Consider the following 15481-nt stretch of genomic DNA (forward strand, 5'->3'; position numbering starts at 1 on the left):
ACGAAATTGACAAAGCAGCTTTCGTCACTGTCACGAAATGAGAATGATCTTCAAAGGATGCCATGTCATTTGTCAGTGAAAAACATGTGTATGTTTCGTTTTCAGCTAAATTTCTAACTAAATAAAATGAATAAAATAACATTAATCCATACATCCGTCAAAGTAAACCTAAATACGGCTTCAACTGCATTTACAGTAATGATTAGAAAGAGAATGTGTGCATGTTACACATTACACTTTTTATTACCAGGGAAATCTTTGTCACTGACAAAAAAAAAAAACTAATGCGATTTTGACGAAGTGGGAGTCATTTCTTCTAGTGACGATGTCAAACATTATTTGGTCAATATCGCTTGAAAACTGTCAGTGACAATGACAGGATGGGCAGCTAATAGGGAAAACCGGGAAATAACCAGGAATTTGGCAAGTATGCGGGAAAACTGCGAAAACCCCGGGAATTAGACGAGAGAACCGGGAGAAATCAAAAGACCTTAATATATGGTCACTAAAATTATATATTGCTTTTATTGTTTATGAATGTACAAGCTTATTCTAGCTGGTGAGGGGCTGTTCATTCGCTACGCAGACAGTTTTTTTTGTGATTATTGACTCGCCCTCCCCCTGCGTAGACAATTGTCCATAACATTTTTTTTTTATTTGTATGGACCGTGGATAATTCCCACTCCCCTCCCACGCCCTAACATGTGTACGTAGTTTATGGACAGCCCCTGATGTGTTTTTTGCACCAACTTATTATAAAGCTTGCGATGAATAAATTTCTGAAATCGCCATGAGCTCTGAGTCTTGTAGATTTCAACGTTACCAACTTATGTGTTACTTTTCAACATGGTTTAATATTAACCTATTAAAAAACACTATTTTTTTTTACCTAATTACCTTTGAAATCTGATTAGATTAATCATGGGATTCTCTTGAAACTCACAAGAAATTACTCTTGGAACAGTTCTCGTACCTCTATTCGGAATTCCCTTAAACATCCTCTAAGAATTTCATCGAATCCCCCATAGAATGTATTTAATATTTTCCTGAGAATACAATTCCTTTGAAAACATTTTAAAAAAATTATTCAAAGTTAATCAAAACTCTCCTCAAGAATCCTATTAGGGCAAACGCTTCTATAGTTGCGGTACGTTAGAAGCGTTAGGTTCCTATAGACTCAATACAAAACTATAGGAACCTAACGCTTCAAATGTACCGCAACTATAGGAGCGTTTACCCTATTGTAGAATAGACTAGACTGCACGAGACTAGAAAACTATCTTCATTGATTCTCTTGTGAAATTATGCTCAGAACACCACATTCTGTTAATCTATATAGGGGAAACGCTCCTATAGTTGCGGTACGTTAGAAGCGTTAGGCTCCTATAGTTGTGCATAGAGACTCAATACACAACTTATAGGAACCTGACGCTTCTAACGTACCGCAACTATAGGAGCAACCATATAAAAATGAATTTCTGTCTGTCTATCTGTCTGTCTGACCCTTATAGACTCGGAATGTGTATAAAGGGGTTTTTGGGGCAGTGAAAGGTTCTTATGATGGTTTGAGACCTCTCCCCCTCTGTAAGGATGAGGGGGGCTCCAAATTTGGTATGTCGTGGTATAAGAAGATGTTCATAGGGGTAGCCCCTTGGATAAGAGGGGGGGGGGGGCTACCTACAATATAGCATGCTTTTTTTTTTAATCAGCGCATAAACGCAAGCTAATATTTAATCCCGAGCAAGGCCGGGCATACTGAGCTAGTATTTAATAAAATTCACTCGATATTCTTCTTACAAGCCCCATACAATTCTACTCAGAATTGGAATTTTCTTTAATGTTTTTTTCACAACTCCCACGGAATTATTTTAAGAATTACCTAGTAATACAATTCAGAACTTTCATTTTTCTCCTCATAAATTCCTTTAAATCCATCTCAAGACATTATCTCAGAATTATCTAAAGGGTGGAACGGTCAAAAATTCGTCGACTAAAATTTGATGTATTTTTTCTAATCGTGCACTTAAAAACTTAAACATCTCTCATTTAGTAAGTACGGAATGTTTCCTATATTTTGTTATTATCATTTAATATTCAGTTGTCAAAATAGCGTCGAAGCAAGAGGAACAGCATATCAAAATTTTGTTCGCGCATAAACAAAATCCCATTTTTTTCCTACGCATACTAGGAAAAATCTCTAAAAGTGGCCAAATCGACTGTTACAAACGTTATTAAAGTGTTTGGGGAACGTCTGACGACTACTAGGAAACCAGGATCAGTAGGAGACCGAAACCAGGATGCCACAGCAACCGGTAGAAGAGTGGCCAACGTTTTCAAGCGTAAGTTCGATTGCGTCATAATGGAGATGACACATTATACTGATGCAAAATTTGAAATTTTTGCTCCACAGTGCTCAAACGGTTCCAAATTGGGCCCTGATTAGCCTCCCAAAATTTGAACTCATTTAGTGAGAAACTGACTTGGCAGTGCCAAGTTGGCACAAACCATTTGAAGTTTATATGGAAATTACTATGGAGAAACCATAATTTCGGTTCATATCTGTCTCAAAATTCACCAGTTTACTCTACTTTAGATAATGATAGCTGAGCTTGTTGAAAATTTTCTTAGCTACAACTTTCTTCTAGACCACTTTTCAATCAAATTTAAGGAACACAAATTATTAAGGATTCAAGTAACTGATGTCTTATGATTATGCTCAATAGACTGATGCAAAATTTGACTTTTTCGCTCCACAGTGCTTAAATGGTTTCAAATCGGGTCCTGATTAGCCTCCCAAAGTTAAACTCATTTGGTTAGAAACAGACTTCGCACAAGCCATTTGAAGTTTACATGTAAATTACTATAGGAAATCTCAACTTTTTGTTCATTGCCTTCTAGTCTTTTTCCTTATTGAGCTGCGAAACAGTTCGATTGCCATTCTTATAGAAAATTTTCTGAATGACCACATAAAAGTGAGAAAAAAGGTAACAGCAGGCGAGACAGCGAATGAACTGTAGCAGCTTTGCAAGCCGCAGGAAAAAAACTCCATTTTCAAAATAGAGTTTGACTGCGAATTTGGTCGATTTTCAAGGGTTATTAAAAAAATAACTGATTAAGTAAGTGCAGTGAATGTAACTACAGTTAGCAATACAAGTGAGGAAGTGAATGCTAGTGTCACAATAATGGTAAGTAACGTTTGCTAATTTAAAAATACAAATAAACACAAGAAACCTACTTCCGGAGGAGGAGTTTTGGAAAGCAGCCGAGAAAGATGTGGGTAGGATCCCGCTTCCCGTAAAGTGTGTCTTAGAATACACGGGTTATTTGAACGCTGCATTGGGGAATATCGACGACCACGAAATCGCCAACATTGAAAAAGACGTTCATCGAGTGTCAACTAACACAACCAACAGAGATCTTTTGAAGTCCTTCGAAAATTTTGAAAACAATCCCGCAGATTTTCGTTTTCTTGCTAAAGAGCTATCATGAAGATGCTGGCAGCAGCAGTTAGCTACATTTCATGTTGGCCAGAAAAATCCGGACAATGGAAGTTATCGAACTTCGTTGCGCACATAAAAATGTCCACAAGTTTGAACCAACATCAAAGCCATCGCGAGCAATCTTTGAGCTGAAAGATACTGATCTCATCAGCTCGGCTGAAATTCCTCGGAAATCAATAAGGATAAGTCCAACGGAAGTGATGCAAGAAAGTTCATGGAACATGATTCTCCAAAGTTCACAGGAAGCGATTGACGAAAGTTAACAGGAAGTATTTTGCGAAAGTTCAATGAATGAAATGCTCAAAAGTCCAACGGTAACGGACGAAGTATCGAATCACGTTTCGCTCAGATGACAAGGCAAGCGGCTGGTGATCGGAAGGTACATGGTTCGAGTCCCATGCAACGACATGTATATGTATATAATAAATTTTCTAATATCTATGTTTGGCGAGCCACGTCAGAAATAACGAAAACAATCACGTAAGAAACAAACCATTCTCTGTCCCCGTCCCTCTTATTTTTGGGTTAATAATGTATAATAATGTCTCATTAATCGTTACTTCACATGAGAATCAAGCGTATACAGAGCATCACTGTTTTAAGGAAGCAGTGATGTCTAATAAACGCCGAATAATCAAAAATGTTATCGTATAAACTCTATTACAACTCATATAAGTCGAATAAAAGCTTCTCGACATACCTTATATAATACCAAGTAGTTCAATGTTTTGGTTGAATAAATTCTCCACATTTGTGTGAACAAAGCCTGAACAGAAGTTATTATTAAAAATAGTACAAGAACTATTAAGCATGCAGTTGAATAAAATGGACAAAAAATCATTTATTCAATTCTTTGTGGGTACCCTCTTCAGACTATCCTCTAGCTAATAAATCATCGCACTAAAGCTTCATGCTAGATAGCATTTCCAACCAACTCACTCTAAAATGTTATATGTAGCTTTATTTGTTTCGAAGATATTGATAAAACACATTAGTGCTTTCTTGAAAATCACTAAAAATAGAAAATGCTCCCCTGGGCCGAGGGATTCGATTGGATTCATTAAAGGTAGACCAAAATAAACATCTCTAAATTTGGTCCAAATCGGAAGAGGTCAATTTCAAGTGCCTCGGACACTTGGCGTGGAATGACCCATATGTGGATGGAAGATAAAGTAAACATATTACATGTAATCATCAAGTGCTTTCACATGAGAAATGCTTTAAATATATATTTTCAATTTTCGTCATATATAGAGAGTTTTATTAGACGTTTCTGATTCAACACATGAATGAACTTTGACAGGAGGCGATTACCTAACGGCTGTGAGAAGCAATATCAATATCATCAAATTTTGTCACACAAACCAGCTTTTGTCATTTCGGAAAATGAACTATATTGTCAATCCACTAATATACTTCTCTGGCGTTTGTCGTGTACCCCGAGCAAAGTCTGAGATCAAATTGAAATCTTTATTTGATGTTGTGTTGTTGTTATTAATAATTACTCAGGTTCCTGTATACCATTTGGGTTATCGTTTGTTTATATTTTTTATTAGGGGACATTCAAACCGATTATTTTAACTTTTGGTTAAAATTTGACAGATGGAAAGTTATCGATTATCCCTGCTATCCGAGTGTGTTTATTTCTAACAGTCAAGAAGTTAAATGTTGACAACCGTGGCTGAGTTCTTTTTGAAAACCTGTCGATCGACAGCACAGGGATTTTCGAACATCAAGAATAACTTTCGAAATGTCACTTTTAACCACGAGTTAAATTTAACTCGCCAAATGGTTCACAGCCTTAGACTGTGAACCATTTACCGAGTTAAATTTAACTCGTGGTTAAAAGCTGTCGATCGACCGGTTTTCGAGCCACAGTTATCAAAATTTAACTTCTTGTCGGTCCGAAATAACCATGCTCCATCTGTCAAATTTTAACCAAAAGTTAAAAAATTCGCCAAATGGTTCAGAGCCTTAAACAGCAGGCGAACAAAGGAGCCGAAACAAATCATATCGACTCCCCTGTTTACATCACATTGGGCTCAAACGCTCATTTACAGTACTCCTGCTCGGACTCCAGCAACACACTATCGAATATTTTCGGTGTCGAATGGGATATGAAAAAGTGTTCTCACCGATTTTGAGAGTGCGATATTTTCATTGTTCACATGGCAGAGGAAAATGAATAATCGTTGAAGAATGCGAAATGAAAATATTGTCGATTCTCAACTCTGCGAAAAGTAGAGTTACGATATACTATCCTAAAGGAGGACATGCCATCCTTTTTCAATAATTTTTCTATATCCTCCTTATGCCCGAAAATGTCCTCTTTTTTAATCCTTGCATTTTTTCCAGTAACATATTCATAAAATTGTTTCCAAAGAGCGTTGTTTGCAGAGCTTATTTGTTTAATTATTTTGGAACCTCATCTTATGTAGCAAATGCCATTCGATGGTGGGACTAGGAGTATACTACAGCTGTCAATTCCCCTACATTTAGGCTGCGGTCCATTTGGTGAATTTTAAGTTATATTTGACACATGGAAAATTTCCTAATAAATCTACTATTCTACCAGACTTATTTCAGACAAACCAGGAATCAATTTTGACAAACAATTTCTCGAAAATCGGACGATCAACAACAGAGGGATTTTCGAACATTATAATTTATTTTCGAAGGGTCAGTGAAAATTCATCAATTTTTCTGAATTTTTACTCATATTTGACATTTTTAAAATAAATTATAACGTTCGAAAATCTCTCTGTTATCGATCGTGTGATTTTCGAGGTGTTTGTCAGAAATAAGTTTGGTGCAATAGCAGGTTTATTTGAAAATTTACCATCCGTCAAATTTAAGTGAAAATTCATCAAATGGAACACAGCCAAAATTGACGATTTGTGGCAATTGCAAGCTCACTCAAGAAACTAACAACACCAGCTAGTAGGCGAAAGTTTCCCCTGCCTTATGATGGTGTTTGTATGCTTGGGTGAGTTAGCAGTTAAGACAAACCGTCGATTGAAGAGATTTTCTACAAAAGCAGATACATCGATTTGAACGTGAAACCTAATGTAAGGAATAATATCCATAATAGGAATTCTTTTGTATAGAACGCTGAGCGTGCCTCTTCGCTCCCACTATGACAGCGGCCTTATAGAGTCCCATGCTGAATCAATGGTAACATTAACAGGTTGCTTAGATGTTCCATGTTGGTTCCAATCAGCGATGACATGTATCCTGATTTTTGTACATGATAAAAGTTGGGATGATTTTAAAGTTGTCAAGTTGTAGTTTTCATGCAAATCAGCTATACTCGATCATTTCCAAGTATCAAAAATGAATTATCAAGGCTAGTTTGATGCATTTTTCAGAAGTATAACGAAAAGATGAATTGAATTGGTAAAGACTACAAGTTATGAACAATCTAAATTGAACCTCTGCAAATCATGCATTTAGTGATAGCGCACATATTATTAAAACTTTTGATAAAAACTCATTGCCCTACGTTAATGCTAAGACAGGAATCATTGTCCTCCTTAATCTCCAAACCTCAAATGAAATGTCCTCCTTTTCAAGTTTTTGATATGGTAACCTTAACGAAAAGCAGCTTGAGTGATGCGTCGCTTATCTTGCAGCTGAGCGAGAATTTAGATCTCTGTCTGGAACCCATGAATATCAACGCATAATAGGGATCGTCCATTAATTATGTCACACTTTTAGAGAAGGGGGGGGGGTATTGGAAACTGTGAAGAATCATACAAAAAACATTTAAGGTCCATACAAAAAATGTGACAAAGGGGGGAGGGGGTTCAAAAAGGGCGTGACACAATTAATGGACCTTCCCATATCAGAATGTGATCCACTTTCTGTTCCTAGGCAAGTTCTCTTCCCTTATTATATTTTCATGCGGTTTTTTTCTGATATATTTCATTAACATTGCTTGTATGTGTCATTGTCATCATTCTTTCTAATGCCAATCATTAATCTTATCGCATCTCGCCAACCATCAAGACAGCGTTATATTTCTGTTTTCCATTGCTTAACCACAAAGGGGCCCGAGGATCAATATATTTTCCTCACTTTTTCGTTGCCTTTTAGAGATGCACCCATGAGCTGAAAAATGTAGTGGCATTTTTTTAAAATTTATATGCTAATCATAGTGGTTGAAATTTGACGTTTGCTGACAATAGTTTATGCGCTATAACCGACAAGATGATGACATAATCTTTGAATTTAGCTTCGAGCCTTCGAGTACCCGTTGTTCCGTTACTTTGTTTTCTTTGAATCTGATACAATATTTATTTTTCAATTCGTAATCGGATTATACCGACCGACTATTTTCGACCTTGTGTACACAAATCCACCGGACAACAACATCACAGATGCTGAAGACATCCTATGTCACAAGACAAGATGCCCTCCACTTTCAATTCGAGAGGCAAATCCAACTGTAAAATGCCACTCATTGTTTGTTGTCTCCGGCTTTAGAGTTTGATTGTCATGGATGTTGAAAGATGATTCTAGTTTCTTGTCTGGGAAGGATATTTCCCTTTGTGTATCGAAAGTGTCCTGCAATTTGAGTTATTTGCTTTTCCTGTTTATCATTCTGAGAATGGGAAAATGTCTGCTTTGTTGTATTGATTCTGCTTGTACCAAGCTAAATGAAGCTGTTGAAAATTTTGTTTCGGGCTTAATAAACTTGAAGGATTGCATGATAGCTTCTAAGAACAGCAAATGTCTTTACATTCAAAAGTGGATTATGTCTGTGTCCGTATTGATTAATAATGAGTATTTAGTTTCAACACACATGAAATCACGAAAGACAATGAGTAAATATCAACCCTTAACCTAAAAACCGATTTGAAATCGTAAGAAGCTGTTGACAGCAACGGAATAAATCCATATCATAAGGCGCTTCTTCCTCGGCTAAGCTACGTTTATCATCATGTTATGTAATGGTTAAACGGAGGCATTAACTGACAGAGTTAAAGCAATAAAAGTCCGCTCGATGCAGGAACTAAGACGCTACCCGGAACTCTCCCAGTCTCTTATCGTATCTTATTCTACCCATACCTACACGTGCGCCTTTTATTTATCTGCACTGTTCGTCTTCTGACCCTTGTGGCATTAGAGCCCTGCCGGGTGTGGCGAAACGGACGAGATGAGCATGAGACAAATATCATTATACCAACAGTGAAGTACCCTTCGTCTAACGATGTGCCATTTGGTTGCGGCTCATACGTACCCATATATTTATATGAACCACAGTCTTTCCCGATGGGCCACCACGTAAAATGAAAACTATGTGGTCACCTGAGAAACCATGATGGGCTAGGTTTATATTTGCGAATTATGTATAATACCAAAGGAGACTTGGAGACTTTAATAGAATTGGCAAGAGCTCCGCTTTGTTTTCCCAAACCTCATGCATAGAGTTATCACAAATCTTGAACATCCTTGCCTCTTTTACGATGCCTAATAACACACACATTTGAAGATAAATTGGAACTTACCATCATTACAAAATTTGCCCTGGTTAATCGGATCCTGGCGGAAGGAAAACTTCTGCAGATCGGCGTACGTTTCCGCTAGCAAGCCAGTTATGAACATACCGGTACCGGCGGAATCCAGCGTCGTCATTGTTTTGGGTGCTCGGGGAATCGAGTGCCGGGGCGAGTTGATGATGATCACTGGCAGCGAAACGACAAACACCCAAATGGCCTACGAAAAACGAGAAATGGTGAAAGTAGATACGTTACTAAAATTTCTAAAAGGTTCATAGTTCTGTTGACAAACGCTCATAATAGTGGGGGAAGTCGTTTTTCAAGCCGTTTTACGATGACTCGTAAAATATTTAAATTAGAACTGTGCCGATGCCGCTTATGCCAGATACTATTTATGCACTGGCCAACAACGCACAGTGGTCCAGAATGGGAATTTAGCCTGGGAATAGAAGTCCTAGAGCTTTTGCTGTCATATTTAGACGTTTGGTGTCTTTGGTGAAATTTATGTGCTTGAAAAGTTCCTTCTTTTGGTGGTAGTAAACATTAGAGTGACCCTCAAAACAGTTGATAGCCTAAAACTGACTTTTTAATTTTAGAAAATAAACACAACGCCAGCTACAACTTTGCTGAACATTATATGTCATATGAGGGGGTTGGAAGGAAAGGGGTGTAAGTGACTTTGATCGATTCTCTTCATCGACATTCTCTTTCGTTAATAATTCAGCTGCAAACACATTCCATGATTCGTGTGCCATTCTGGATCAAACTATGTGGCAGAAATAGTGCAAAATCTGTTTATAAAGTTGTGATGAAGAGAATCGATCAATGTCACTTAAACCCCTTTCCTTCTAACCCCCTCATATAATGTTTAGCAAAATTGTAACTGAGTTGATTTTATGCATCTCTGAAAAAATTCGATAGTGAGCATGCAAAAGGGCGTATAGGTGATGATCGATTCTCTTCATCGATTTTCTCTTTGCACTGCTACAGCTAAGCGAAACAATTTTCTAGAATTTGCTCAATGCAGAGTTATACCAGGTTGTATTGGCTATCAGTTCACATCTATGGAGACTTGAATCAACGCCATGCTGACTTCATTCTGGACTCTGAAAATGAATGTATCTTACTCCCAGTCGTTGGGGATAATGAAACATTGCAGTTCATTTTTGACAAAACTGCTAATTTAGGACTGAACCAAATTAACCACATCAAAAACCAACAAAATTGCTATTTGGACTTTTTACTAACGAATATTTATGAAGATTTCTGTGTGACCGAATCATTAAATCCACTGTGAAAAAATGAAGCGTTTCACACAGCAATTGAATATTCTTTACTTGTGCATGAAAACCAAAGACCCAACGACTGCGAATATGAAGAAGTCTTTGAATACAAATTAGCAGACTACGAAAAAATAAAATTTAAATTAAACAGTGTCAATTGGCAATTAATTTTAAGGAATGTAGGAAATGTCGAAATTGGTATAGACGAAATTCCTTTGAAGAAAAAAAGACGCGACAGAAACACACAAAATCCAGTCTGGTATAACAGCCAAATAAAAAACTTGAAAAATCGGAAGCAAAAATCACATAAAATTTATAAAAAAACACAATAGTAGTAATAATTTATAAATTTATTTGGATATATGCGATCAACTGAATTTAGCTATCAGTACTGCATTTGAAGAATATAATGCAAAAACAGAACATGAAATAAAGTCCTGTCCAAAGAACTTCTTTAATTACGTAAAAACCAAATTAAAATCTGACAATTTGCCTTCAATAATGCAACTCGACGAAAATGTCGGTGATAGCTCGGAAAAAAACTGCAATCTATTTGCAAATTTTTTTCCAAGAAATCTATACGACATTTTCTGAAGAAGATCGCGACCGCGATTATTTTGCATTTTTTCCAGAATTTTCAAGGGACATTGGTCTCAATCAAGTTCAAGTGCAGGATATTTGGCAGGTTTTAAACAATTTAGACGCCTCAAAAGGTCCTGGACCTGACGGAATTCCTCCAGTATTTATTAAATGTCTAGCAATGGAACTCACTGCTCCATTGTTCTGGATTTTTAATATGTCCCTGGAATCTGGAATCTTCCCAAAAACTTGGAAAAGCTATGCATTCCTAGTGCCTATCTTTAAATCTGGCCGAAAATCTGACGTACGTAATTATCGTGGTATAGCCATTATCTCTTGCATCCCTAAACTTTTCGAGGCAATTGTCAACGAAAAATTATTTCTCCAAATCAAAAATAGAATTACTGACATGCAACACGGCTTTTTCAAGGGTCGCTCGACCTCGACAAATTTACTTGAATTTATAGACTATTCATTGAATGCAATGGATAATGGAAACCACGTAGAAGCTCTCTATACAGACTTTAGCAAGTTATTTGACCGCATAGACATACCAATGCTACTTTTTAAATTGCTAAAAATTGGAATTGAGTCAGGGCTCCTAAAATGGCTTGAATCATATTTAACTAACCGCCAACAAATAATTAAATTCAACGGAAAGAAATCGAGTCCAATTCAAGTCACTTCAGGCGTCCCCCAAGGCTCTCATTTGGGACCTCTTCTTTTTATTCTATACGTAAACGACATTTCTTTCATTCTCAAAAAACTTAAATGTCTTATTTATGCCGACGACATGAAACTCTTTTTAGAAATAAGAAATGAAGAAGACATCAATATATTCCGGAATGAAATACACATATTCTACATATGGTGCAAAAAAAGTCTACTAGAATTGAATGTAAAAAAATGTAAGTTAATATCATTTAGCAGGAAAAGAACAACTTCAAATATTTCAGTTGCACTAGGAAATCAAAATGTAGAAAAATGTGAAAGAGTTAGGGATTTAGGAATTATCTTAGACTCTAAACTAACTTTCATAGACCATTACAACACAATTATTCACAGGGAAAATAACATGCTAGGCTTTATCAAGCGCTTTTGCTATAACTTTCAGGACCCATACACAATTAAAACACTATATATCGCCTATGTGAGGTCAATAGAGATTAGTGACGTTTAACGCACGCACACTAGTGGGGGCAACGCCGTGTAAAGTTGTTTATTATTTTCCTCTGGCTAACCTAAAAAATGTATGAAAGTAGATCTGTCAAAATGAGTTTGACATCGATTTGTTATGTATTTTCCTCGGATATTCACTAACACGCTCTCACAAATCGCACCAATACAACCAGACGTGAAAATCTCTATACTGGAATATTGCAGCATTGTATGGTCTCCTTTTTCAATCACGCACGAAGAAAGATTAGAATCCGTACAAAAACAATTTCTATTATACACTCTTCGTAAATTAGGTTGGACATCATTTCCTCTTCCATCATATGAAGCACGCTGCATGCTTATAAACATACAAACATTAAAAGAGCGTGAAAACGGCGCCGGTGGTGTAGTTGTAAGCGTGATTACCTCTCACCCCAGCAGGCCTGGGTTCAATCCCAGTCGGCGCCGCCGGGATGTTCTGAGGCATAACATCTCTGATCACGCCTTCCTTCGGATGGGAAGTAAAGCCGTTGGTCCCCGGTTCATGAGTTTGATGGGTCGATAGGTAGGGTCCAGGTGTGGGAGCTGCCTTCCTGGCACGTCGGTAGCATTGGTGCTCAGCACGGAAAACAAGATCGACGGAAAAAAACAAACCAAAGGAAAAAAAAAATTAAAAGGGCGTCGTGAATATGCAATGGTTTCATTTGTAAACGATATAGTTTCGCAGCGCATTGACTCCACAGAACTTTTATCAAAATTAAATTTCCATGCACCTACTCGGCAATCGAAATTTATTTGCCTTAAAACATCATCGAACAAATTATGCAAAATATGGGCCATTAAACCACATGATGGCCTCTTACAATCAATACTGCGAAACCATTGTCTTTACAATGTCTAGGCATAAACTAAAACAATATTTTTACTCCATAAGGCATTATAACTCATAAAAAATAGGAAAGCTGACACTGCTTAATTTTTAATAAAGAAAAAATTATAATTTTAACCTTTTGTCCAAAGTTGACGAAATAAATAAATTTAAGAAAACAAAACTGTATTCTAATATGTTCTAGTCTACGTTGGTTGACGAAATAAAATAAATAAATAAATAAAGAACCAACAGCAAACGCACCGATAAACGTTAAATCTAGTTAGTTATTAACAAAAGAGAAAATCGACGAAGAGAATCGATCATCGCGTTTACGCCCTTTTGCATGCTCACTGTCGTTTTTTTTTTTCTTCTCTCCCTTAAGGGTCTGTTCATTAACCACGTAGACGGTTTTTTTGGATTCGTGACCCATCAACTCATGAACCGGGGACCAACGGCTTTAGAGATGTTATGCCTCAGAACATCCCGGCGGCGCCGATTGGGATTGAACCCAGGCCTGCTGGGGTGAGAGGCAATCAAGCTTACCACTACACCACCGGCGCCGCTACCACCGCTGTATGTCGACCAACGAGCAACGATCGGTCACAACCAGCACGAAAGGGTTAGGGACTAAATTAACGTAAATACACAAAAATGCATACAGTTTCATTTCACCCCATGAAAATCTCCAAACTAATACCCAATTAATGTATGGTCTGCTTCAACTAAATTGCCAAGTAGTTATTTAATTTAACTTAGAAATTTCACTTGGTTTTGCTTGATCCTCTATTGAAAATTATAAAATTATAAAATTATATAATTATTAGCTCAGTGATCAAGGAAAGGTGGAAAGTAAGTACACTGGAATTAATTAAATCTTTTCAGGAATCCGACCAACAAAAAGACCCTATTGACAATCTCTAAAAGAGACATTTGTTACGCCCACTTCAGACGGCTGCCGTTGGCTTGACCAGCAGTCAGGAACTTAGCTAGGGGTGCTTTTAACCCTTGAGGGAAAAAAAGTAGTTAAGAAATAAATAATCGCAAAATATAAAATTATTTATGATTAAACGATCTTACAGTATACAGGGTGTTCGGTTCCTTAGTGCAAATAATTTCAGCGGCGATATAAGTAGGCTATTCCTTAGTGCAAATAATGTCAGGGGCGATATAAGTAAAAGATAAAGTAAAAAATTGCTACACATAAGATCAAATCTCAAAGATTACTGAGTTATTGAACTTTTTTCTGTTTTGGTCTATGCTTGCCATAAATTGGCTCTAACTCAAAAACAATGGCATTTAACTCCAAACTCTTGCCTTCATTGGACAGCTTGGTAAATTTTCTACTTAATAGTGCCATTTCTACTTTAAGTAAGCTGCATTTAGACACATTTTAGAGATAAACGAGTCTAAAACGTAATAAAGTGTCTTGTTTTGTTCAACCAAGATGCCTCTCAATGCGCTCTACAACTCTCTTTTGGACATTAATTTTCTATCTTGTTTCGTTTTGTCGCAATTTTGTACAAAACACATCATCTTGGATCGTTAATTAACAGTTGCGTAAAACACGACACCGTGCACTTGATCGCCACCAAGGGGGGGAGGTGGCTGTCAAATACGAACAATAATTGTCGCCTACCTCGCATAACTGGTTCCAAACGTAAACAAGCCATAAGAAACCTACAGGGTTTGTTTACGTTTGGAACCAATTTCATACAAGAATGATCAGTAGACTGATTAGACAGCAGGTCACCCCAGAACGCCAGGCGGAGTGACGGTATGAAAAGTGTGACAAGAAAAACAATGCTGCGGACGGTTCAATTGAACACATGATGAACATTTAAACAGAGAGAATATGCATCCGTTTCATACGCTACAAGTTCAGGAGCTTCTGGAAAGCGATAAAACGCTCCGGCTTGAGTTCAGCAGGATTATGACAGCGAAAACGGATGAGAATGCATTGTTCTTGAAAAGCATTCTTTGAACGGACCACACGTGGGCAACCCAAGAGTGGTAAAAGAAATAAGAACGCAGTACCGGTTTTTCGTTAATGTATGGGCCGGTATAATTAACCGACAGCTCATCGAAGGTTCGCTTAACAGCGCGAAGTATTTGGAATTTCTAGAAAACGAGCTTCCAATCCTGCTGGAGGATGTCCCACTTGCTGTGAGACGGCGCTTGGTGTTTCAACAGGACGGAGCCTCACCTCATTCCTCACATGGAATAAGACATTTTCTGAACGCCAACTATCGGGAACCGTGAATCGGGCGGAATGGGCCGATTGCTTGGCCACCAAGGAGGCTGGATTTGACTCCCATGGACTTCTTTTTTATGGGGGTGCATAAAGGAAGACGTGTATTCGGTGACAATCAACACGCGCGAACAGCTAGTTGACCGAATTTTTCTTGCTGCTCGAATGATACAAGAGAAGATGAATAATATTAACCTTGTGGAAGAGACCGGAAGGAGGTTCAGGTACTGCATCCAAGAAAATTTAGGACACATAGAGCAACTATTGAAATAAGTTTATGAAAGAAATGAAGATCAGTGTTTCAATTTGATTAATCATTGGAAAATACCCAATCAGTTCAA

General features: G+C 37.4%; 1 protein-coding gene across 6 annotated transcripts in view; it reads right to left on the reverse strand.

Moving 5' to 3' along the window:
- LOC135700614 (uncharacterized) overlaps positions 1 to 15481 on the reverse strand; it is a 127535-nt gene that overhangs the window by 2162 nt on the left and 109892 nt on the right. For all 6 annotated transcript variants that reach the window (XM_065221174.1, XM_065221173.1, XM_065221172.1 and 3 more), the window contains exon 4: positions 9011 to 9218. In XM_065221174.1, coding sequence (XP_065077246.1) covers positions 9011 to 9218 — 208 coding nt within the window. The remainder of the gene's footprint in view (positions 1 to 9010; positions 9219 to 15481) is intronic.

This window comes from Ochlerotatus camptorhynchus, unplaced genomic scaffold (assembly GCF_037179485.1).
Source record: "Ochlerotatus camptorhynchus isolate MF236.1 unplaced genomic scaffold, CSIRO-AGI_Acam_v1.1 ptg000139l, whole genome shotgun sequence".
NCBI lineage: Eukaryota > Metazoa > Arthropoda > Insecta > Diptera > Culicidae > Ochlerotatus > Ochlerotatus camptorhynchus.